The following is a 25,402-nucleotide window of genomic DNA, read 5'->3' as shown; positions in this document are numbered from 1 at the left end:
CTGAGTGAGCCTGAAGCCAGAGATCATAGAATCACAGGACTGGAAGGGACCCCAGTGAGTCCCCTAGTCCAGTCTCCTGCACCGAGGCAGGACTAAGTATTATCTAGACCATCCCTGGCAGGTGTTTGTCTAACCTGTTCTTAAACCCCTCCAATGATGGAGATTCCACAATCTCCCTAGGCAATTTATTCCAGTGCTTAACCACCCTGACAGTTAGGAACAGGTTTCAGAGTAACAGCCGTGTTAGTCTGTATTCGCAAAAAGAAAAGGAGTACTTGTGGCACCTTAGAGACTAACACATTTATTTGAGCATGAGCTTTCGTGAGCTACAGCTCACTTCATCGGCAATGAAGTGAGCTGTAGCTCACGAAAGCTCATGCTCAAATAAATTGGTTAGTCTCTAAGGTGCCACAAGTACTCCTTTTCTTTCTGACAGTTAGGAAGTCTTTCCTAATGTCCAACCTAAACAGCCCTAGCTGCAATTTAAGCCCATTGCTTCTTGTCCTACCCTCAGAGGTTAACAAGAACAATTTACCTCCTTCCTCCTTATAACCTTTTATGTACTTGAAAACTGGTATGATGTCCCCTCTCAGTCTTCTCTTCTCCAGACTAAATAAATCCAGTTTTTTCAATCTTCCCTCATAGGTCATGTTTTCTAGACCTTTAATCATTTTTGTTGCTCTTCTCTGGACTTTCTGCGGTTTGTCCCCATCTTTCCTGGAATGTGGCGCCCAGAATTGGACACAATATTCCAGTTGAGGCCTAATCAGCACGGAGTAGAGCGGAAGAATTACTTCTCATGTCTTGCTTACAACACTCCTGCTAATACATCCCAGAATGATGTTTGCTTTTTTTTGCAACAGAGTTAAACTGTTGACTCATAATTAGCTTGCGATCCACTATGACCCCCAGATCCCTTTCCACAGTACTCCTTCCTAGGCAGTCAGTTCCCATTTTGCATGTGTGCAACCGATTGTTCCTTCCTGAGTGAAGTACTTTGCATTTGTCCCTATTGAATATCATCCTATTTACTTCATACCATTTCTCCAGTTGGTCTGGATCATTTTGAATTTTAATCCTATCTTTGCTAACACTTGCAACCAATTGGTGTCGTGCGCAAACTTCGTAAGTGTACACTCTGTGCTATCATCTAAATCACTGATGAAGATATTGAACAGAACCGGACCCAGAACCAATCCCTGCAGGACCCTATTCATTATGCCCTTCCAGAACCACTGATAACTAACTACTCTCTGGGAACGATTTTCCAACCAGTTATGCACCGACCTTCTGGTAGCTCCATCTAGGTTGTATTTCCCTAGTTTGGTTTAATAATAGCTTTAGAAGAGTGAAATGACCTCCATTCACTCAATGAGGTGTTAATTCTGAAATCTAATGATGGCAGTGCACGTGTCCTCCCAGTTAACTGTTTCACTGCTGACCATTTTAGCAGAACCACACAGCTGCCCTGAGATTTGTGGGACTGAACTGTGGGTGGAGCCTGAGTACCACCATTTTCCTCCAGACCTGAAGACTTCCAAGGGAGATGGAGCATTCAAGCATCAGTGCAAAACAGTGGAGTCCTTTTAAGTCCTTCATACGTGACTGACGGGAGCAAAACCCAAATATCCAGTCACTGGTTGTACTTCCATTCTTGTCATTTCCAGAACATGAATCTTGATCTCTCTCCAGGCCTCGTCTACACCAGGAAACTTTCCCCCAAACTTCCCGCTCCTCCCACCATTGGTCCAGATGCAGCACGGGTTGCACCAGGAGGAGCTCTAGTGTACAAAAGTGCTCCATGGCATCCCGCCTTTTCACCACCGTGCCATCTGAACCTGCTGTCGATGCTGGCTCATTCCATGCAGAAGAAACATTCAGCTATACTCCCCATCCACAACCTGCTTAACAGAAGCGTCTGAAAGCACACAATGAGCCCACAGAGGGTCAGAGGCACCACACAAAAACTCCGGCACCCTAGCTTAGAGAGAGACGGTGCTGAGCCAGCTTGCAAGGCATTTAACTATGAGCAATGTTGGCACAGTCATTTGGAGGATGGGATGCCAATAAAATGCACTAAATTGTATCGTCTTTAATGCATTCAATGTAAGATCCCTGCAGCAGGTAGAGAGAAAGGGAAGTAGCTACAGGTGCATTTCCCTGCTCCCATGGACAAAGCCTCTTCCTCCCCAACACGCCACTCCAAGAGCTAAGCTCCTGCTGAGGGGGAGCAGTGGTGGGCCTGGAGACTTGAGTGCAGCAATCTAGACTGTACGACCTTCCAGATCATTCTCCTGCCTCTGCAAGGAATGTTCAGGAACATACCGGAGTTTCCGAGAGCCAGACGGTATCCTGGACATAACAAGGTATGCAGGGAAGGGGAGTGCATACCAGGAGCTCCCTCTCCAGTGGGCAGTGGGACAGGAAGAGGATCTAAAACCTAGGATTTATTTCCTGGTGACAATGGGAGACATCAGCAGGCTCCTAAAACAACCCCCTGGGCGCTCCTGCAGACCTTTGCTGTCTGGCTATTTCTAATAAATCCACTCACGACAGGATCTACTCCCCAGGTCCAATCCACAGATTTCCAACAAACTGCACCCAAACAGAAAGCATGCACATGGGAACTTGTAAGTGGAAAGAGAAAAACCCTCTATGGAACGTTTAAGAGGGGCCTCTCGGCACGTGCACGGGATGGGGAGCAGGGGCAGGAGAGTTTTCACACTAGCTTTGAAACCAACCTGCTTTGTAACCCTTGGGCTTTTCAGATATTTAATTAATGATTGTAAAACACTGAGTTATAAACATAGGAACACAGTCATTCCAGGCACTGAGCACTTCCCAGTGCCCAAAGCAGCACCTTTTGCTCATTTTAACGTGCCTACACAAAGAGAAGCTAGGCCTGTCTGCCAGTGGCTCAGGCCAGCTACATGAGCATGGGTCAGTGCCCCTCACAGCCACTTTCTTCCTGTACAGCAGCAGCAGCGATAAGGTTCCTGGCCTCTGTGACAGCGGTGCAGCTCCATTGAGTTCAAGGGGTGGAACACACAGCCACCAAGCTTTATGTGGCTCTAGGGGCAATATTTAATGCAAAATTTATGAGCTATTTTGCATATTTGCAAATAATTTCGGGTCGGGCATTTCACCAGTCCAAAAATTACTGGTCTATTAACTGGTCAAACATTGATCAAATATAGTTTAAAATGGTCAAATATTTTAAAGCACTATTTATCAGAACAGTAACTAACAAAAAATAGAGAAAGACGTCATGATCTCCAAGAGGTTTAGCCTTAAATAGCTGCTTACGCCTAATTACAAAAAACAAGTTCCTACAGAGTTATTTTAACTCAGAAAAAATGTGAAATGCAATGAAATGAAGTTCTAAAAAATGAAAGAATACTAATTATTACCTATTCAGCAATGTTAGGTTAGCATTTAAAAGTGCATGTTATTCAAGACTGAACAGTTACAAAAGAAAAGTGAAATTAGAAATAAAACACAGCTAGCAACTATACAAGAAAAAAAGTCATTTTCCAATGCACTTGGTAAGGTAGGCAGCAGGCCAACTCTTCAAGCATCTTGCTTTTCTTTATAATTTTTTCTTTATCAGGGTCAAGAGTTTCAATCTATATATCTTTGTCATCATCAGACTCATCAGTATCTCCTTCTTTCTCTTCACATGCCATTTTCTTCTCTAATCTTAAATTGCAATACACTGTCATCACCTTCCCAGCAGTGGAGGTCTGGTTTTTAAATGGATGATTCCTGAAGCCAACCAGTTTTGTTCTGCACCTGTTCTACTGTACCTGGAAGCGTTAAAAGAATTTCTGCCACTGTAGCTAGAGTGCAAGAAGGAAACAACTTGTTTCCCCATGACGAAGGAGCAAGCGGTTTAGATTTAACTGGTAGGATTGTATTCCACATTGTTCTAAGACTGAACAGGTTGCCTCAGGTTATAATTTGCTACCATCCTCTAAATTGTTTGTTTGCTTGTATAGCCTTTAAAGTTTGCAACAGCCACTATGAGGTCACAACCTGAACTGAAATCATCATCAGAAAGGCCTTGGCCCTGGGAGCGTGGATCAAGAAGGCAGGCAGCATTACGTGATATTATTTTGTCTATTATTTTTTTCTCTTCAGACTGTGTTCCGTATTCTCACAGTATTTATTAACGTTCAGGAACTTGTTCTTGGCATCACATAATGCAGAGCTATCATCTTCCACATTCTGAAAAGACTGAGCGATAGATTCAACCAGTGAAATTAATTTTGAGTTTTGCAGTCAAAAGACAGTCACAAAACTGTCCATGCGGATTACTCAGGGAAAACACCTGACCACCCCTTCTTCAACCGCAGATGGTTGAGAAGCTTGCATATCTGAAGATCTCAGACATTTAATAGAAGAGGCCTGTCAAGTACGACGAGGCTTCCTCAGTGTGGATGAAATTGAGTGCTGCATTAAATGATGCTGAAAAAGTGGCTGCTGGTACTTGTTTGTTTTTAACAAACTTGACAATGCTTTTAACTTTTGACACGTGATGAGAAAGTTGTCAGGTCTTCACCATCACCAGTGAAAAGCTGCATCCTATGGGCAGCACATCCATAACACAAGGTGCAGATATTCATTTTTCAACAAAGCTCGAGCTACTTTCACATTAGTCACGGTGTCAGTCACAACTGAAATAACCTTTCATGGACCCAATTCACTGATTACATTTTTAAACTGGTCAGCGATATATTGGGCTGTGTCGTGATGCTCAGTTGTGCACTGGAATGAGCAAGATCCTGGAGTTGTTACCGGGAAGCTGACGACACCCTCATCATGAATATTGTTCCATCGAGACGACACCAGAGATACGCGAGAAGCTTGTGCAATCAGAACACCAACTCTCTTTTTCACATCACCTGCTTCAGCATTCAGAGAAGTTCCTGCAAGCCAGTCCTTATTTGGTACTTTGTAAACTGGATGCAACTTATGAAAAAAATTCTAGCATATAAGGATTTTCATCTATACGAAATGATGTATTGCGAGCAAACGTACGGCCAAATTCATTTTCCTGGTCATACGACAGTCTATCCAAAAGCCTCTTAATACCCATCTGATGAATGTCTGAAGACTTTCCAGAAGTAGGAGTTTTCAATGCTGAAGCAGATGAAGTAGCAAAATTCTTCTTAGAAGATGAAGAAATGGACTTCGCTTCATTTTCATTGTCACTCATGTCACTGTCTTCATCAAAAAAAACTCCATGCTTTGGGATGATGCTGCCAAAGACGAAGAAGAAGTAGAATTTTGATGCAGACCAGGTTTCCCTTTCTTGCTGTTGGACTGCAGTAATCTATTTTTGACAGTAGCTGGACACATCACAAGAATTGAAGAAGTGTTTCTCCAGTCTGCCTAGATCTGCTGCATACACAGAAGAACTGAACTGCACTTAGCTTTAACGGTGGTTCCAGGTGCATGTCTAGTAAAAACTATTTTGCCTTTCCCTGACTCTGCATAATTTATCATGTCACTGTTATGAACGTCTCACTGCTTCTGGAATGCTCTCTAGATTATGAAGTGTCTCTTGTATTTCAAGCAACCAGTAGCCGATCAAGTCTATTTCTAATGGCTGCTGTTCCAGAAGATTCCAGACAATCAAAATGTTTTCAGGCATGCTGTCCCCTCCCTCCCAGGACCCTGATGGACCCTCCAGATCATGTGGAGGGGAGGGGGCAGGCAGACCCTCCTCCCTGCAGCAAACACCATGGACTCCTAAGCAGCAGCAGGAGGAGGAATGGAGCACCAAGTGAGGCCCCCCTCCCATTAGCATAAAACTTTTCTTATCCTCAGCAAGGTTTGGCGGGAAATACGTGGTAGGAGGCGGGGGGTGTTTAAAGGGGATTTTTGTTGAGGGGAGGAGTGGGAGTTTATTTCCTGGGGCATTTTCTTTGCTGAGAGTGGGGGAGGTCATGATAATTGTGTTAAGGGAGAGGCTCAATGACTGCATCTCTTCTCTTTGTGTTGGGAGAATGACTGTGAACCCTCTTCTCCTTGCCCAGGGAATCTCCATAGGTTTGTCTAGTCAGTTTAGATTGTAAACTCCTTGGGGCAGGACTGTGCCCTTTAACTTGACTAATGTGCTTTGTAGACTGCCATGTACACATCTGGCCTGGTACACAACCATGTACCTCCATATACTGTTTGTCAGAGTCCAGCCAATCAAGATGTTCAGCTTTCGGTTAGCTCACCTTTCTCCCCAGCTACAGTGAGCGAGCAAGACCCCTAAGCAGGTTTGCTAGCAGCCACGATGCAAACAAATAGGTGGGCTGCCACCACCTACCTCTGGGCATTCTTGCTGCTGTATTTGACTGTGGTGAAATAACAGGTGCTCAGGTGACATTATGTGACCAACCAGTCACTTGAGAGGCTTACCAAACCGAATCTGCACGTAACCATAAACTTTATGGTCAACACGCCCACCCCAAGTAGCAGGTGGATGCTGGAGGCTGTCTGGGGCCAGTCCTAGGCCCCTCTCTCCTGCCTTTGCCCCGAGGCTGTTGCTGCTGGCTGTGCCTTCCCTGCCGCTATCCAGCACCGGGCAGCAAGAGAGAGGCTGCCTGGCTGCTAGCACGGCAAGTGTTGCAGTGGCCCTGCATGGCCAGGAGCAGCAGCTACAGGCCCACCCCTGAAGTCCCAGTGAATGGGTGACATCTCAGCTGGGCAATGGGGACGCATGGCAGGGGCTGCCATATGCATGAGTATCACATGAGATAGCCGTGCACAGGCTGGCCCAGTGTAACTCAGTGACCCAGTAACTGTACCCCAGAGCAATTCTGGGGCCCATATGGGAGCCAGCAGGCTCTAGCTCCCTCTCGCAGAGCCATGTTGGTGCTGCAGGACTAGCAGAAACACGTACTTGTAACACTTTAGTCCCTGAAGCTAGCAGACCTGACTCTGACACACCTGGGAGAAAGGGGGCTGCTACAGAAGAAGAGGCCATTTTCACAGGCGCATTTCAGAGGAGAACCTCACTTAAAGCATTTCCCCAGAGTGAGGGGAAGTGGGGCTCATTTCCAGGTCTCTTGTTAAACCTCCTTCCCCACCTCCCCCCTCCTCCAAACGTGCACCTGACTGACTTGCCATCCCCTTCACTTCCCTGAAGGTAAAACTGGCCCCCATGTGATAAGCAGGTCACACAGCATTCTGCCTTCCCAGTATTGTCACCACTCTTCCAACAGAATCAAGTCACCTGCGACTGGGAAGCAATTCGGGTGCTTGCACAGAGCCCCCCGGGCACTGCTGAGCTGTGGGGGTGCCCTCACCCCTTCTCTAGGCCCAGGGGATTCAGGAAAAGGCCAGCTTTCATGCATTTCGCCATTGCCTACTGCCGCCTGGCCTAGAATGCAACACACGTTGCAGGATTATTGTAAAACATGCCCTGCCTTTAATCCCTTCTCCTCTAGCCTTGCTCTAGTATTGACTGCGGGGGAGGCTGTGTCAGGTGTGGGGTCAAGCTTCCCTCTTTCAACAGGAGGACGCAGACCACGCTGCAGCCTCTCAGCAGATTGCAGTACACAGGAAAACCCAGAAAAGCAGCAGCTAGGAAAACAACAGCTTCCCCGCAACACAGGTCGGGGCAGAGGACACCGGGGGCTGCTGGAAGTGTTGATAGGGGCATGTGGTGGTCTGAAGGCAGGTTTTAGAGGCAAACTGCTTGGGGACTCAGCCCAGCAGGGGAGGCAGCAGACACAAGCATTTCCTGGGATACCGAGTTCAGCAGGGTTTGTTGGCTCCTGTTTTTGGAGTGACAATTCAATAGCTGTTCTGTGGTTTACCAGACTTACAAGGCCCACTAAAACTGTCTAGAGAAATGTACGGCTTCGGACTGCTGGACTAAGGCAGCGTTTGCGAGAACTCCCACGTCAGGTTCCAGTGGGTCGTTCAGAAATAGGGTCGCTCCCGCTGGTTCCGTAAGACACAGAGCGCAGGGTGTAACAACTGTGCTAACAGCCAGGGGACACAATGGCTGTGCATACATTAGACTATCAGAGGGCTGCACCGGTCGCGCTCATCATCAGGCTAAAGGCCTAATTCTGAACTCACTCACACCAATTTTGCCAGAGTTCCCCAGTGTTACTCCTGATTGAACCCAGTGTAAGCAGGAGCAGAATTGGGCCCTAATCAGTTGGCGTGTTCTTCCTGCCACCTGAGGAAGGAGATTTCCTGGCACAGGCTGTTTGGATTTTTATTCATCTCAGGGAAATGCTCCACTTTGCCACATACACAAAGAACTATTACAAAAACCTGATGAATATTCTGACTCTTCCCTTCGCCAGACCGATTGCAGTGCAGACAGCAATAGCCAGATTCAGCATGCAGAGGTCTGCGCTATGCAATTAACCTGAGCAGCAACACAGCCCATCAAATGGAGCCAGATGGGAACCAGGTGGTTCTTAGGCACAGACGACAGAGGTGAGGCATGCAGAGTACACAGAGCTAGGTGCCGTTAAGCACTATGGTTCTTAGGTGGAAAGCACTACACATGGATCTGCATTCCTGCTTCTCTGCCTTTCACCTGCCAACTATGGCAACATATGTATATTAGAAATGTGCACAATAACCGATGTCCTAGCCCCTCTGCGTTTGAAATACCAAAGGCATTTTGGGTATAAAACTGACAAGTGCATACAGCTGTCTGCTGTCTACATTCCTACCTAGTGGATTGACCACTGCACAGGGAATCAGGAGACCAAGTTCTATTCATGGCCCTGCCACCGACCCACTGTTTGACCTGGGGGGCAAGTCACTTCACCCCTCTCTATGCCTCGGTTTCCCCTCCCACCACTTTTCTGCCTTGTCTATTTAAACCGTAATATCTTCAAAGCAGGGACCATCCCTTGCTTGGTATCTGCGTAGCACACAGTACAATGAGACCCGGATCCCGGTTACGTTCTCTGCACACTGCTATCAGACGAATGATAAATAATACCACCATCTGACATGGAATGTTACCTGATATAAACATCATGACCTGGGGCACTTCGCATTAGAAACGCAACAAAGAACATACACACAACAAAATCTCTTTCCCAATACCGGTCAGTTACCATAACTATGGGCAAGAGGCCCTTTGCAAGAACGGCCACCTTACAAAGACAGAATGAGGGACACAGGCTGGGAACTCTAGGAAATTAGAGTTTGAAGGCCAGAGAACCCCATCCCTTCTCTGCCGCTGGAACAAACCGACCTGCAATAGCTAAGGCTAACTTCACTCCGTGGGTGCAGGCTGCATCGACAGTGCTGGGTTATGCCAACCTAGCCATGGCAGTATAGACGACGTAGTGCTGACATAATGTAAATCTGTCAGGGATTCCATTCGAACCCTCATCTCCCAGGGAGTTAAACTGTGGCACCAACATTCTCAGCACCAGGAGACTTGACGGGCCAGAGCCCAGCTCGGAAGGAACTGTTTGGAGACTCAGGACTGGATTTTTCAGAATTTAAATTTGGTATCGGCTCAGCTATTTTCATAGCACAGAATCAGGTTATTCCTAGAGGGCTAGAAGAGACTACACTGCAGCGTGAATCACTGTTACAGGGGTTTTCCTACCCTTACCCCAACTAAAGGCTTGTCTTCAGCTGGAGAAAAGGTGGGTTTTTAAAACCCTAGTGTAGACACAGCAAGCTGCAATTCTACACAGCGTTAGCAGGTCAAGATAAACATTCGAGGGAGACTAATGTTCACCTCAGCCAGCAAACACGTAAGGACTACAATTTGCCTTGTCTACACTAGGATGTTACATGTCAAAAAAATACACCTTCGCCCAGAGTAGACATGGCCTAAAAGACAGGAGCAAACAGGCAACAAAAGGGTTGTGTTTAATAGGATTAAAGTGTTCCTTTTTGCAGTGACTTAGCTCAAAAATGGAACTTTGTCCTCACAGTCATAGAATCAAAACAGCAATCACATGTAAACTGGGCAGAATGGAAACTCCACGTGCCTGATAACTGCTCCTCAAATAGAGTTTTGCTGTTTGCTCTCCAAGCGTTTGTTTGACTGGGGGCCTCTCTAAGAGATTCATAGAGTTTAAGGCCAGAAGGGACTATGCAGATCATTTAGTCTGACCTCCTGGATAACACGAGCCAGAGAATTTCATCCAGCTACTCCAGCACCATACAACCCTCTTGGATCACTCACGTCTCTTGCCCACTGGCTCTGGGAGGTTCAGGCAGGCGGTTGTGGGGCCCTGAGATGTGCAATTTTTCTTGTTCTTTAAGATTCAATAAAAATCCCAGGCTAGTAAACACAAACAAATCTACACCCCACACCACAGTGCAGTTCTGATTTGAGCCCCACATGATCCGGAGTTCCAGTGCTTAAGCGGAGACTGCCCTTAACCTGCGTGCTGTGAAATGGGCACTTCCAGCAATCCACATGGTATGTAAAATCCACCACCCTTGGACCAGGCCTCAAAACCAGCGTGAGACCCCATCTCACCTGGGCGAGTGTTTGCAGGGTCAGCCTCTTAAACTGTGGGAAGAGGAGTTTTAAGTGAGTGTGAGAGCCCAAACTGACAATCCAGGCTCCTGTTAGTCTAAGCCAAATCCTTCGTGTCTACGGGTGCGATTTGTATCATCACAGCTGCCAGGGATGGCAAAGAACTATCAGATCATCCACTCAATCTCCAGCCCAAAGCAGGCTGCTCCCTTTATTCTGTTTCCCAATGCACTGCCCAGCCTAGCTTTAAAGCGTCCCAAGCGATGGGGGGACAACCACCTCCCTGGGGAGACTGTACCATAGCCTAAGCCACCTCAGTGCCAAGAACGCTTCCCTGGACAGTCCAGTTGACATTTCCCTGTCTTACTTTAGCCCATTGCTCCAGGTTATGCCCCAGGTAACACTCCCTTGGATTGATGCCTAGAACCATATCCAGAGCTCTGGCTGTGAGGGGGCTGCCATGTGGTTTGCTCTCAGGTAGGTTTTCTCCAAGACAGGTATTTATGTCTCGCCCTGCCAAGAACACAATCGCTTTGCAGGGCTGTTTTTTCCAGGACTGACAACAGAATGAAGTTTATCAAGGGGTTGGCTGCAGTGCGCGGTGGGGATGGACACACTCAGCCCTCGGCATGATCTCCTTGCATAGAGGAAGAGCTTCAGGAAGTGGGAACACATGTCCTACGTGGCAGTGTTGGGAGTGGCATTCTGGGATCTCCGCTCACTGGCTCATCTGTCCCTGCCCCCCGTTAAACCTGCACTTTTCTGATACTCAGGACGCGTAGTTCGGATGGCCATGCTCCGCTGGGGTGGCAGGTTATCAGTTCAGGTCCCAAGCCCACTCCAGACAGGAGAGTGTGGCAATAAGGCACTAGCGCTGTTGCTAGAAGTGTCCTTCCCCTTCAGAGGGGACGTTAGACAGAGGCTGCAGAGAGTTACAGGTCGCCGGTAAGCACAGCGTCCCGGCCATTCGCGTAAGGGGAGCTGCTGTTTAGTGAAAACCGTTCCTGTGATTGTGCTACCCCCGCTTTGAAAACAGCCCCCATAGCACTGCACAAACTCTTACCGCAAAGGGGCGGACAATGGACATGCTAAACTACACAGGACTACACACATAACGTGGCTTCACAAAGCTTCCGGAGCAGGAACGGTTCCACCTCACCTCAGCCCTGGGGCGGATCAGCCCTGGGATGAGCCAGCGCACCAGCGACGGTGCTCGCCAGCGGCCGACAGGAGACCGTCCTTCCCAGGGGCTGATCCAGACACCCAGAGCGGACAACAGGAGGCCCGAAGGTCACGTACTCAGCCTGGAGCCCTAACAAAAAACAACTGGCCAAAACGCAGATTCCAAACTCAAACACAGGGAGGTGTTTCCTCTAAGGCCGTTTGCTCAGAGCCTCTAGGAGACTGAAGCACAAAGTCTGTGGAAACATTCTGTGAGTGAGGGGAGGGACCTGTCCACGCCAGAATCCCACCCACCTCCCGCTTTCGTAATTTTACCCAGCACTGCCAGTTACACCGCAATCCGAGTGACTGTCCCTCTGCAGTGGGACAGAGAGGGCTGTTCCTTTAAGGCCTCTCCTGCATGCCCTTTCCATCTCAGCTGACTATCCTCTGGCTCTCTGCTGTTCTCCTTCCCTTTGATTTAAGAGTTCGTCTCCTGGCCCTGACAGTAAGGTATTTCTGTCCCACAGATTATAACTCACTCTGGGCTATTATTCAACTCCCAAGCCCTGGCCCTGCTGCATTTAGTCCAAACATAATATCCTTCATGCATATATTATCTGTCTCCCTATTATCTAGAATCATTTCGGAATTAAATTTCAGTCCTGCAATATTGGCTTGAAGAGCGGCTCGCTTTATGGGCTAGTCAAAGGTTAGAATACCAATCAAAATAACACTGGCGATGCAGAGAGACATTTTAATATTCCAAAACCCGGTAATTGTAAAAGGACATAATATTTTTTCCCTGATTACCCCAAAGGCAACACATGTTAACAAGGCGAGGGAGAGAGTGAAAGAAATTTCAGAGTTCAGACAGCTGTACAGCAGATTTAAAGGAGAAGTGGTGCAAGGCTGGCTGTGTTCTGTCACCGGAAGGCAAGAGGCTTACCTGCCCTGTGGATCAGAGCCACACACCTATGCCCTGGCAGCGATTAGCCCTTTTTGCCATTCCCCGGGCAGCGTGTCACATGCCACCCAAGCTGGTCATGTGTGCAGAGCTTTGGCACTCTTGGAAATCAAAAGCCTCCATGAGAACTGTCACTATAAGGAACAATACAGCAAGCGGAGCGCTGAAACAACACAGAGGGGCTGAGACGGACCCACCAATGCCAAGCGTCTCACAGCCAGGGCTTGAAAGTTCAAAGAGGTAGACAGAGCGAGCATACCGCAGGCATGGAAAGAGAGCATCTCGCAGCACTCCGCCAGGGATCGATCCTGCCAGGTGCTGAGCACTCTAGCTGTGATTCAGCAAAGCACATCAACAGGTACTGAACATTAAGCAATAGTCTCTACATGCATGCTTAAAGCTAAGCATGTGCTTAAGTGCTTTGCAGGATCTAGCCCCTAATTGTGGGTTCAGAGGTTTGCTTTGCAGGTGCTGTACCTTGCTTTTCTTTTGACCGTTTCTAGCCTTGCCATGCGTTTGACAAATGTCACACTATCCAATCACGAGATATGCATAAACCCGTGAAATAACAGTTCACAATTTGGACAGGTTCTCCCGGGATTATACTACCTGAAAGCAACTTTCAGGCACCCAGGCACACAACAGACTTAAAGGCACCATTTCTCAGAGACACACACACCCTGCCCCCTTTTCAGCACAGTGCCCCCTGCTGGAAGGTTGAGACCATATTTGCTTTTTTCGTCTGATAACTCCCTAGCTCCCCGTGACTTTAAAAATAACAACTGTCAATGGTTTGGTAACATCACTAGCTAATTCCTTCAAAACCCTGGGCTGCGCCTGTGAGCAAAAGCACCCGTGTTCGCACCCCACACACTACTGAAATAATCTTTGTACAGAAGATGCCTTGTGAGGTATCATTTGAAAACGAATATCTTACTTGTCAGTAATATCATGGTGAAATGCACGTAGCAACAATATAAGTAAAGGTATGAACATATGCTGGAATCATGACTGAAGTGTGTTTAACTGACAAGTCTGGAAAATGGGTAAACCTGTTTCTCAAAGACAAAGTACAAGCTGTCGCTGGCCAGGTGCCATCAAAGCTGATGGGCCATCACCTATCAAGTGGCCATTCTTTGGCAAGGAAAGGGGGTCAGGGACAAACAAACAGATCTGCATCTTACCAAACAACTGAGCAAATTTTCCCCTTACGAGGCTCCATGTCTCCTGGCGCTGAGCTGGAAAGAACTTAGTCTCGAGCAGCGGTTCTCAACCTGCGGCCTAATCAGCACACAGCTGCAGTCCATGTGACATCCTCAGGGCCATACAGGTAGTATTGGATGCGGCCCACATAACTCGTTGTGGGCCCCATGTGCAGTCCACAATAATAAATAGGTTGAAAATCACTGACCTAGGGGGTCACTCTCAAGGAAATGCATTTCAAAGTGGGACTGAACTATACAAGAGAAGGGACAAAACCATCCCAAGTTCTTGCTCCCTGCCCCTCTCTCTCTTTTGCATCTAAGATGACAAATGAATCCAGCTCTTTAACTTTGGGAGGGACCTGCTCTGCAGGCTGGTCAGTAACGCAGTTGGAAGTGTGTGGTAAGACTTTTATCTTGAACCAAGCCTAGTTTGTAAAGTTTGAGTACTAGGAAGCATTTTATCTTTATTTTTCTTGTACCCATTTCTGACTTTAATGCCTTAATACTTGTACACACGTCAAACCTCTCTCTTGGCAGTTAATCCTGTGTTGTGAACTGTGTGGGTAACTCCATTTAAGGTGGCAAGTTGTTGTATATTGTCCCCTTACAGGGTCAATGGACCTTTGTTATCTGAACTGTCCAGGAGAGGGCTGGGCACACAGACACTCAGGCTGAGAGTTACATGCTAAAAGGCTGCTTGTGAGTGGCCCAGGTGGGAGCTACAGCAACAAGGCATTGTGAGGCACCCCAGGGGGCAGGGCAGGGGTGACAACCCCTCACTGGTCTGGATTGCCCCCTGAAAGGTCACAGCATTTCACCTGGATCTGTGGATATAAATATGGATCTAAAAATTCTCCAGCAAAGAAATTACTGCACATTGTCCTAGGTTTTTCTATAGCATCTGTCACTGAATTATCTCGGCACTGACATAATTACAGGCCATGGCACATGCTACTTGGAAAATACTACATCACCACGTACCCTTCACCCTGTACAAGAGGGAACCTATCTCGGGGGGCAGTGGGGTCAGGGGTCATCCTGACGGAAGTTCAGGTTGACGGAATCTGATAGGAGAATTTTCTGTTTCTACAGTGCTAAGCCTCAGACTGTTATCCCTTCACAGCCACCTGCTCTTTGTTTCTTCCTCACAGGATTAGGGTGAGGCAATCCCAAAGAGGGAATCAGCGCCCCTTCACAAACCTCTCCAGCAAAGCAGGAGGCTGCAGCTACTCAGATTGGCGGATACTACAATGGGGAGGTGCCTGGAACACGTCACAACCCTTGCAGGAGATCATCATTAGAACAAGCTGAGCCGCATCTCCAGAGGAAGGGGTTCAAAAGCGAAGGGGGTTAAAAATCCTGCCCCCACCGAAGGCAAAGGTAAAACTCCAATTGGTTTCCATGGGGCCAGGATCTCACCCCAAGCATATTTCTAAAGCACCTGCTACTATAGCGTCTCGGGACATCTCATCACCACCTGGGAAAGTTCACATTTCTTCACAAAACAAGCTCAAAGCTTTGTCCGCAGGGAGGTTTAGCGCCATGACAAGGGAGATTTTTGGAAGAGAAAATAAAAACAGTCCAAGGAAAACTCACTAGCCACACAAGAGAAAACGCTTCCCGATAAGTCTTTGCGCTTTACAAGAGCGACGAGAAGTCAGCATATGTCAGTGTACACCGAGGAATAGCTTCTGCAACCTTAACTGGGGACTCTCAGATCCAGCAGGGCCAAGTACTGTCCTACCTGTTCTCAAACCACAGTTATGTTGCTATGGCCTTCATTACCTTCTGAATTGTCCATGCCTCTTTCTCGACTGTTGTTCTTGCTCAAGCCAGTTTTTAAAGAGTACCTGAGTGATCACACATTTCAGACTCATCATTAACTTCAACCCTCCCCACAAATAGCTGGGTCTCCTTTTTCTCTTGGACTACACCCTCCTTTGATGTATTTGTACAAGCTTTTACCCCTTCAGGCAGCATTAACTCTCTGCGGTGTCAGGCTGTTGGCTGCCCTTTATTAATGCTGTCTTTCCATTTCTAGAACAAGTCCTTTGTTACCCTTACATCTCAAGAGACACTGAGTTGCAGCCTAGCATGCCCCTGGCTCTAAATCCTTAACATGAAGGTTTACCATGGACAGGACACCCGATCTGACCTAGCAGATCACTAACCTAAACAGGAGTTGTCATGAGAAACCACAAAGCCTGAGAAAGGAGCAGGGGGCAAGCCTAAGCAAAAGCCTTCCCTCGTGTTACAATAAATACTACATACAGAATGATTTTTATTACAGTCTAAGCTAACTGATGATACTCTTTGGAAAATAATTTGATTCTAGCTTGCTGGGTAGGGCAGCAGTGGTCTAGTGCAGAGGTTCTCACACTGGGGGGGGCGCGGAATGTATTTGGGGGGTGGGGGCAGAGGGCGTGAGAAGCCTTAGGGGCAATAACTTACTGCACACATTTTACCCACAGCAATGAATAACTAGCAACGCTGATTCCTCCAGACCAGTAGTTCTCAACCGGGGTACGCCAAGGTCTTCCAGGGGGTACATCAACTCATCTAGAGATTTGCCCAGTTTTACAACAGGCTACGTGAGAAGCACCATCGAAGTCAGTACAAACTAAAATTGCATACAGACAATGACTAAGGCTCAGTTTGTCGTCACAGGTATTTTTAGTAAAAAATCACGGAGAGATCACTGGCAACAAACAAAAATTCATGGAAGCCCGTGACCTGTCCATGATTTTTACTAAAAATATCCCTGACAAAATGGGGGAGGGAGGAGGGTCCAGCACCCACAGTGGTTGGGGGCTCTGGGGTCCCCCATGCCTGGGCCGCTGCTGGGGAGCTCCCGCCGTCCGCGAGGGCTGGGCAGCTGCAAGGGGGCTCCCACCACCCACCGGGGCTGGGAGCTGCAGGGTCCCGCTGCTGCCCTGCGGCGAGGAGCTGCTGGGGGCCCGCCACCAGCTGCGGCTGAGAGCTGCGGGGCTGCCTGCTGACAGCTCCAGCCCTTGTGCAGAAAATGTCACAGAGGTCTCTAGAAGCCACGGATTCCGTGACTTCCATGACACAATCAAAGTCTTAACAATGACTTGTTTCTACTGTTCTATGTACTATATCAGTGTTTCTCAACCTGGAGGGGTGTCATGATTTATTTTATAATTACATGGTAAAAATGAGAAAGTCAGCAAATTTGTCAGTAATAGGGTGCTGTGACAATTTTGTATTTTTATGTCTGATTTTGTAAGCAAGTGGGTTTTAAGTGAGCTGAAACTTGGGGGTACGCAAGACAAATCAGCCTCCTAAAAGGGGTGCAGTAGTCTGGAAAGTTTGAGAATCACTGCTCCAGACACCTCAGGTCGTCAGCTGGCGCTGTGCATTTGCCTCTAGATGACGCCGGGCGTTTTGAGGGATTTCTGTTAAACTGGCATAGCCTTATACAAAGTCATTGCCATCTGTATGTTAAAAATCTGTTTGCTACGACACGGGGTGCACATTTAATTGTAAGCACGCCACAATTGCGTTTTGCTTTTGCTCTTATGACAATGGATTGTTGGCCCATTTGTGCAACAGAAAAAAAACCCAATTCAGAAAAACAAAGAAGTGAAAACTGATTCAAGTGAAGCACCCCTGCTGCATATATTAATGTATGTACTAGTGTGGTGGGGGTGCGTGTGTGTGAGCTACTACAGACACTGAGAAGGGGGGTGCCATCAAATAATTTTGAGAACCACTGGTCTAATGGAGCGAGCGGAGGGCTGGGAGCCAGCTGGCCTAGTCTGCCTCACTACTGACTCACTGTGTGACCCTGGACAAGTCACTTCACCTCTCAGCCTCAGCTGTAACATGATACATCCACAGCCTTCATAACGGGATTTGAGATCTAAAGATGGAAAGCACTATGTAAGCACAAAAGACACACTGCAGACTATGGTCAATAAACTTGGTTGTATTTATTCTGGGTACAATTTGGTGCTGAGGTGAAAGAGACATGCAAAGCTTTGCTACACCCAGCTCTGCCAGTGTACTTCAGCCCTAACCCGCAGCCCCTCTTCCTATTCCACTCCTGGGCCCCAGCCACGCACAGCTACCCCAATACCCCTCAACCCTGGTCTGCAAGCACCCTCCGCTATTGCAGTCCGGAGCTCCCAGCTGGGAGTACACAGCTCCGTTACGGCAGCTTAACCCTGACCCACCGAACCTCTGCTGTTGAAGAAAAGATTCAGACAGAAGCACAATGGAAGCAGGTAGATGGTACAGCGCTGCTCAGTGGTTCTCTCTGGCCAGGGTGCTTAGGGGCTATCTGATATACGGACGCATTCTAATAAAGCCCCTCTCCTTGGCAGCCCTCCCTGAATACTTATCTAATCACAGCAAAGGGCGCGATAAACTCCCTGCCCCGAGTCCTCTCTGCATTGACAGTTCACTAAAGATACAAGATCGCTCAGTGACATTACAAATGTCAGCAAGCAGCGATTAGGCTTGGTGGAGGGGACACATTAGCAGGCGGGGGGGGGAAGGGGGGAGTCAAACTTCTGTCAGTCCTTTCAGATGCATGGAGCGATTTTTCCTTTGGCTTTTGTCCTCAGCGCAAGACAGCTCTGCCCATCCCAAGGCCCAGCATCCCAACAACCTTCCCTGGTGGAGGAGAGCCAAAGGAAATAGCTGTCCCCCAACGCAGCTGGTACCTCAAACACAAGGGTTTGCTACGGAGCAACAAGCATGGGGCCTCAGTGACCCAGGCCCCAGCCCACCCCTTCTGTTGGCCTGAGAAGCGAGCCTCAGAACCAAACCTCGGCTCGTTCTTCTGACAGCACACGCTGCCAGGCCGGTCTGTAACGTACACGTAAAGCATTAGAATTTCCTGCTATGTATAAAGTTAAACTAAAGCTCTCAATTAAAACTAGCTCCTCTGAGTCTCCTACCAGTGCAGAGAGAGAGCATCACAAATATGCTGGTTCAGAGGGATAAGAATGGGCAGGTGGACAACTCATCTTGCTACACGCGACCTCATTTGCGACACCATCAGTAGGGCACACAAGGTCAGAGTGTGTGAACGAATTCCCAGGCTGCTTTCAGAGTCAGCAGAGGGACTTTGATATCTAAGCAAAACGCTGGAGACCGAAGAGCAGCCTCAGCGGCCCAGTTTGCATTAAAAAAGGCAGCATGCAAACACAGCGTGGACCTTCTGCAGAGCAAGACGCATGGCTCACTGGGCAAAGCAAACAGAACAACACTAACAGATTGTGTGTCAATTTGGGGCATTATTGACGCAAAAGACAATGCTCCCCTCCTTTTCCATTGTGTTTTGTTCCACCCACAGCTGCTGAGTCCTGTACTGTGCAGTCTCTCTTACTCAACTCATCCCAATACACAATGCAATTTAAGACCCTTTTCCAGAGACCACTAATAAACTAAGTCCATCCCAAAAACGTACTCGGTGCTGGAGGAAATTGCTCCCAACACACACCTTGGGACTTCGGACTCGCGGTTATTTTGAAGCAGTATATAAAGGCACCTTTGGCAGAATTATTATACTACTATGGTCCATGCACTTTCATCAACCGACTTCACGCCTTTCCAAGCCGAGATGGTAACCCCAGGCTGACACCACTGGTAAGTGGGAGGTTTCGGGACTTGCATCACAGGGTTGCTGGACGGGGGACGGTGATCAGAAAGTGCCAGTGGCCCCATTTCAGCAAGCTACTAAGGCACATGCCCAAGTCGAGGCACATAAGTAGCGGCACTGAAGCCCAGTGGAACTGCTTGTGCTGAAAGTTGTGTATCCATGCGCATGCGCACACCCAGACGTTGAAATGTGCTTGTAATTTTTTAAGTCACATGCTCCCACTCTTTGGGCTTACTTAAGTTTGTGGCAGTGATTCCTTTTATTCGGTAGTGCTCTATTACTAATGAACTCAAATGCAGGCCCATTCTAGAGGTTTCCCCATGCGGGGGGAAGACTGGTCTAGTTACATACTTTGTATAAACTCAAATACATCGTTTTCTTCACATTTGAAACCTGAGTCTCTGCGTGAGCCACGCCCTAGAGACTGGCCATTTCACATAAATCCCAGCAGCTTGACCAAGATTTTCCTCTGGGGGATCAGGTCATAGGTGCAGGCAGATGACTCACGAATTAAGGGACTTGCCTGAGGTCACAGCCGGGTCTCCCTATGTCCAGGGTATTCCCCTACGCAACAGATGCACTGCCTTCCTATGTGAGGGGCTAGGAACGTGTCAGGGGACTGCAGGAGAACTGAGCAGCTGGGAGGAAATCCAGGTCCTTGGTTACCCCATACTCTCTCTGCAGTACTAGAGAAGGCCACACCTTGGCAAAATGTTTACCTAGGCCAGTGTTATCCCTCCCCTAAACTCCCCAGATGTGAACACCCCTCAAGAACAGGGAGCTGAGAGAGGAGCCACCCCAAGGAGTGAAGCATCTGTTTATTAAGTAATGATCCCAAGGAGATGAACTTTTAGTCACGTGGAGAGGGACCAGCAACCCATTTCCCTCTCAAGCTGGGTCAGCTCCCAGTTGGGCTGAGGACGAATGGGACCAGCTAGTGAGCACTCTCTGCTAAACAGCCTGAAAGAGATGAGCTCCTGCATAGGGGGCTCTGGCAGCAGTCAGCCTCCCAATCCCAGCCCATGAGCCCTCGATGCAAAGTGCAGAGCCGGGAGAGAGGTACGCTAAGCAATTCTTTCCCTCCCTCTCCCACTGTAGCCCTGTGCTATGCTGCTTCGCTGATAGTGCTCAGTGAGGGCTTAGACTATCAGCTGAAATAAGATCCATGAAAAGCCCTTGCCCGCATGTCTAACTGGATTATGATGAACCCAGACTCCTAACTTGCTAAACCAGGGAGCCTAGGACTACTGCAAACAGCCATAATTTATCTGTCTTAGGGCCAAGAGGCAGAGCACAGCTTGGGGCTCAGCCAGTTAACATCGAACATCATGGCGCAGAGGGTTTCATGTGGGGTTTGGGGTTTTTTTTGTTTTGGTCTTTTTTTTTTTTTTTTTTAAACCAATCAACCTGCTGGTTATATAGCTGCTATCCATTCACCAGAAGTTTAGTGAACTTCAAATGGCGATCATTAATGGTCACTGAACTGCAGAATGCCCCAACGTGCTTTCAGATTTCATTTACAGAGGCCCAGCAATCAGCCAAAAGATTTGCTCTGACAGCAGGGAATGCAAGATTCCCTTGACAAGTTCAATGGGGAACGTGCTGCCCGCATCCCTTGTTAACTTCATGTTCTACCCTGTTTGATGGAGTAGATCATGCAAACTGTCCTTTTGCTGCTGCTCGGCCTGTCACTCCTGTTGTCATTTAAAACAATAAAACAAAAAGCCGAAATAAAACACCAAATTCTGCAGAGCTGTTTTCATGCAAGTTCTGTTTACCAAGTCCCTAATTATCAGGACAGGGCTAGTAACCAAAACCGTTCGATTCAATGGCACATCAAGCCCCGGTGATGCAAAAGCCTTTAAAGGAATTATCACCCCAGGGCCCTCTTGCCCCTTTCACAGCCCCGGCAATCACCCTCCAATCTGCACCACTTGGCAGCTTTGGAATCACAGCACCTTTCCTTGCCGCGAGAGAGGCCGGGACAGGACTCCCTTCAGACCCCACCCAGGCCAGTTCTCCATCAGCCAGAAGGAACGCCACAGAGCAAGGCAAGATGCTGCTGATGCTTTGAAAGCCCCACAACAGGGAATGAATCAAACCTGGGTCTCTTGTGTGGAAGTGCAGAGCATTAGCTGTGGAGCAGGCCCTTCTTAGTCACAGGGGTTTTTTGGCGGGGGGAGGAGGAGGTGGAGAGGGGGAATTGTTTTTTGACAATGTGCATAAAGAAGAAATGTAGAACTAAATGCTTCCCTATATGCACTTCGAGGCTCCCTGTGCTGAGGAACTACCAACCAGGATTCAGCCTGGAGGGAATTTGATCCTAGGAACTCGAAACCCCTGGAAGATAAAACGCAGGGCAAGCAACGTACAAGCTGACACAACCTTCACTAGAGAGGTGCCCCCGAGTGCTGTGCTGTTATGCACAGAGATAGACAGCGCTAGGCCTGCTGCAACGGGATTCTCCACAGCTGCAGAACATATTCCATCAAGTACAGTAAGACTCTATTAGCGGAGATACAATACGGAGCTGGAGAAGGACTCGCTCAGCCCCAGCCGCTCTGAGAAAATAACTCCTTCATTTCAATGCAAAACAGCAGTAGTTATTAAACGCCACCTTGAAGAGCAGAAGAGGAAGGGAGAGCAGGAGGGGATGGGGGGGGGGGGACAGTGGCGGTTTGCATAAAAGTACCTTTTTCAGATTAATCCACTGTTTGAAGTAATCAGCAACCGGCAGCCCTAAGTATTGGCATTGTCCTGGTAACCTGTAAGAGAGGAGAGAGAGCAGGTTCGATTCAATTACTGCACCCTGACAACACAAACTCCAAAGTTTTATTAAGCACTTCGGTGCTGAGGAGGAGGAGGAGAAAGCGAGATCCTTGAGTCTACTTAAATGTGCTGCATTTCAGAAGGATCCCAAGCATTTGGCAAGCACTTCCTGAGAGCTGGAACTCAGCTGAAATCTTAGGTCCTGGCTATGCACCGGTTACGTGTGCAGGCTGCCAAACTATCCTCACGTGGGCTGTTTGTAACAAGGAGGGTGGGCGTTTTACATGGGAGCTGTGTGTACCTTCAGCACTATGCTCAGCCCCCCCCGGGGGAGAACATGGCTGGAGCATCTGGGCTGTCACAGACTGTACTCCCCAATAACGTAGGAAAGGCGGCTCCCTGCCCCAGCGACCTTACATGCCAAAAAGAGACTTGACAGACAATGTGACTGCCAAGCCACAGGACACAGGTGACCCAGCTAAGCCTCAGGGGAGACAGTTTTCAGACACTTCCTACGTGGCGTCCCCTACCACGCTGTTTTATGGGCTGCAGGCCCAGCGTACACGTGTGTAAGCTGGAATAATGCCGGCCCAGGGCTCTGGAAAGGGAAGTGCTATGGATTTCCACACAGCAAGATTTTTAGGCCCACATGTTCCAATATGTGCTCAGGTAATTGTGCAGCTAGATCACGGCCCAGCCCCTAAGAGGCCACCTCTCCCCCTGACACACCCGCAGCAGAGGCACCGGAGCTGAAGCCCACTGGTAAAAGAGAGAGGGAGCCACGCAAAGGGCATTAGGGCCACAGGGCTTTAGAAGCTGCTTCCAATCTGCAACGGCCTGGGTTTGTTCGCCTGCGGGGCACCAGAAAGGCCTGCCCTCGCCTGTGAGAAGGCAGGCACTGGGTATGGCTAGACAGCAGTGCCGTGGGACTTCCGTGCGGATTACGAAGGGAAGTTAGTTATATTTATTTTCGATTTGATCTGACGTGAGGTAATCAGTGGGCCTGTTCGTTTACTGTTGAAGTTGTCCACAGCGCTGGACAGAGGCTCTTTTATTGGAGAGTAGAAACATTCCAGATAAATACAGAGACTAATCAGATCCACGTGTGCATGTAATTACCACAATCCCCGAAACTGCTTGTGTAGCTAACACGAGACTTGGCATTCCGCAGCTGCATTACAGGTAGAGGGGTTCAGAGCCAGAAGAGAGCCAGGAGGGCAGCACATGGGCTGCAGGGAAAACCCTTGGTTGTGGGGTCTGCCAGCAAATCCATGGGAAGATGAACGAGGGAAGCTGGAAGACATCTGGGGAGGACACCAGCCAACAGTGCACTCTTTGCACCCATTCAAGGTCAGGTGGGCTCCCAGACAGCATCCTGCCCACACCAGCACCAGCGATGGCCAAGAACTGAATACGCTCTCACTGCCCTGACCCTGAGAAGTGCAGAGTGGGGGGCACACAGCACCTTTCTGGACCAGGCCCAAAGTTACTCCAGACAGAGACCCAACCGAAACCCCTTCAGCAGCACTGAGCTTGTCAAGAGGAGGCACTGCCAGGGCAGCACAAGGGTTATTATAAAGGCGAGTTTCTGGTTAAGCAGTGAGACACGCCGTCCCTTCCTCTCTGGGCATGGCTTGTGTGATGCTAGAACCAGCTACCCTGAAATATACCCCCAGGGTCACTTACTGCTATTACGTACTAGAATTCACACATTAAAACCAGCCTGAGCCATGCACTTCACTAGGCTTTACAGACCTGGGCATGACATCACTGAGGGCCAATCAGACAGGGCCAATGGCAGCCCAAGTTCCAGAGAATCTGTTTCATGAAGGACGCTGTTTTCCACTTGTTCCCAAATCAAAGGCGATTTCAGAAAGAAATGGAGCCCTCTCAAACAAAGCATCCGTCTAGCAGCTATACCTGTCAACCTTTCTGACGGCTGCTATGTAACCACTAAAGAGCTTTACAGTAGTAAACAAGCAGGTACCTTGCTAAAATCTAGGTTCCTTCTTCTAGCCCAGGAGGTATTAACTCACAGAGGGCCCAATCCATCCCCAGTTAAAGTACATGGAAAGACTCCACGGACTTTCCCAGGATTTGGATCTGGCCCATAATAAAGAAACAGCCTAGTTCTCCTTAGCCAGCCTTACCTGCAGGCTAACCCCCCATGAGATGGTATCCAGAGTGTTTCCATCACAATGGGGCCAAGGGGTTGGAAATCAGGAGATCTGGCCCCTCCCATCAATCTGCCACATGGCCTGGGGACCCTCTCTTCTCCTCTCCGTGCTCCAGCTCGCCGAACCGTAAATTGGCACCAGCGACACCGACTCTTTGTGGAGCACTGAGACACATCAGCACCGGGGTCGGACCCAGGACCTCTGGATCCAAAAGCATGAGCCTCGACAGCCCAAGCTAAGGGGCTGGGCCTGCTGGCTCACAAGCAGCAGCGCTCCAGCCATGAGAGGGAGGCAGAGAGCCCTGCTGTGTGAGCTCCAGGGACTGAAATTGTTACACCGCGGATCCGTTCTCTACCCGCTGGCCAGAGCCCACACTCTACTGTTACAGCTGGGAAGGATTCCCTGATTTCCAAATGGGTTAGGGCCTCATTCCGGCTCCAGTAAGAGCAGGATTCTCTCCCAGTGAGCTCCGCGCCCTCCACCAGCACATCGACCCAGGTTCGCTGAACCAGGCAGACTGCGCAGCTCACCTTCCCCGCGTGAACTGAGCGGGCAGGATGCAGTCTCCCTCTCCCAGCCTGCCCTGCGAACCAGGGAGTCTGCACACACGCATCCACGTGCACTGGTGTGATCCTTCTGGTTTGTCAACTGGCCCCCCAGTTCACACACACACAGACTGATACTGTGAAGTCACTGAACACTTAAGCAGCATGCTGGCTGCCTGCAGTGTCCACCCCAGCCTTCAGCTTTCCCTTCCCAACCTATACCCGGTGCAGAGCACAAACTCACTGTGCTTTGAACCGCATCTTCCAGCCCGACGCTAGCACAGACGTGTGTGTACACGGGAGCTGTCCTTTCAGCAGCCAAGATGCCTGCAGTTAAACCACAATGGCTCTCAAAACGCACGTCTGGCTGGGGCAGAGGGGTCTGTACCTGGGGTTGTGAGGGTTACAGGACAGAGCTATTTTAAATGCACGGAAAGGACATGCGGCGCACATTGCCCTCAGTCAGCCA

At 48.8% G+C, this 25,402-nt stretch overlaps 1 protein-coding gene across 3 annotated transcripts in view; it reads right to left on the bottom strand.

Annotated features, from left to right (window-relative positions):
- The window catches only part of ERI3 (ERI1 exoribonuclease family member 3), a 245,271-nt gene that overhangs the window by 137,561 nt on the left and 82,308 nt on the right, over positions 1 to 25,402 (bottom strand). For all 3 annotated transcript variants that reach the window (XM_048860341.2, XM_048860342.2, XM_048860343.2), the window contains exon 6: positions 22,135 to 22,207. In XM_048860341.2, the coding sequence (XP_048716298.1) occupies positions 22,135 to 22,207 (73 nt within the window). The remainder of the gene's footprint in view (positions 1 to 22,134; positions 22,208 to 25,402) is intronic.

The sequence above is a fragment of the Caretta caretta genome, chromosome 8, assembly GCF_965140235.1.
Source record: "Caretta caretta isolate rCarCar2 chromosome 8, rCarCar1.hap1, whole genome shotgun sequence".
Lineage (NCBI taxonomy): Eukaryota > Metazoa > Chordata > Testudines > Cheloniidae > Caretta > Caretta caretta.
This window is presented reverse-complemented; position numbering and strand designations above follow the sequence as displayed.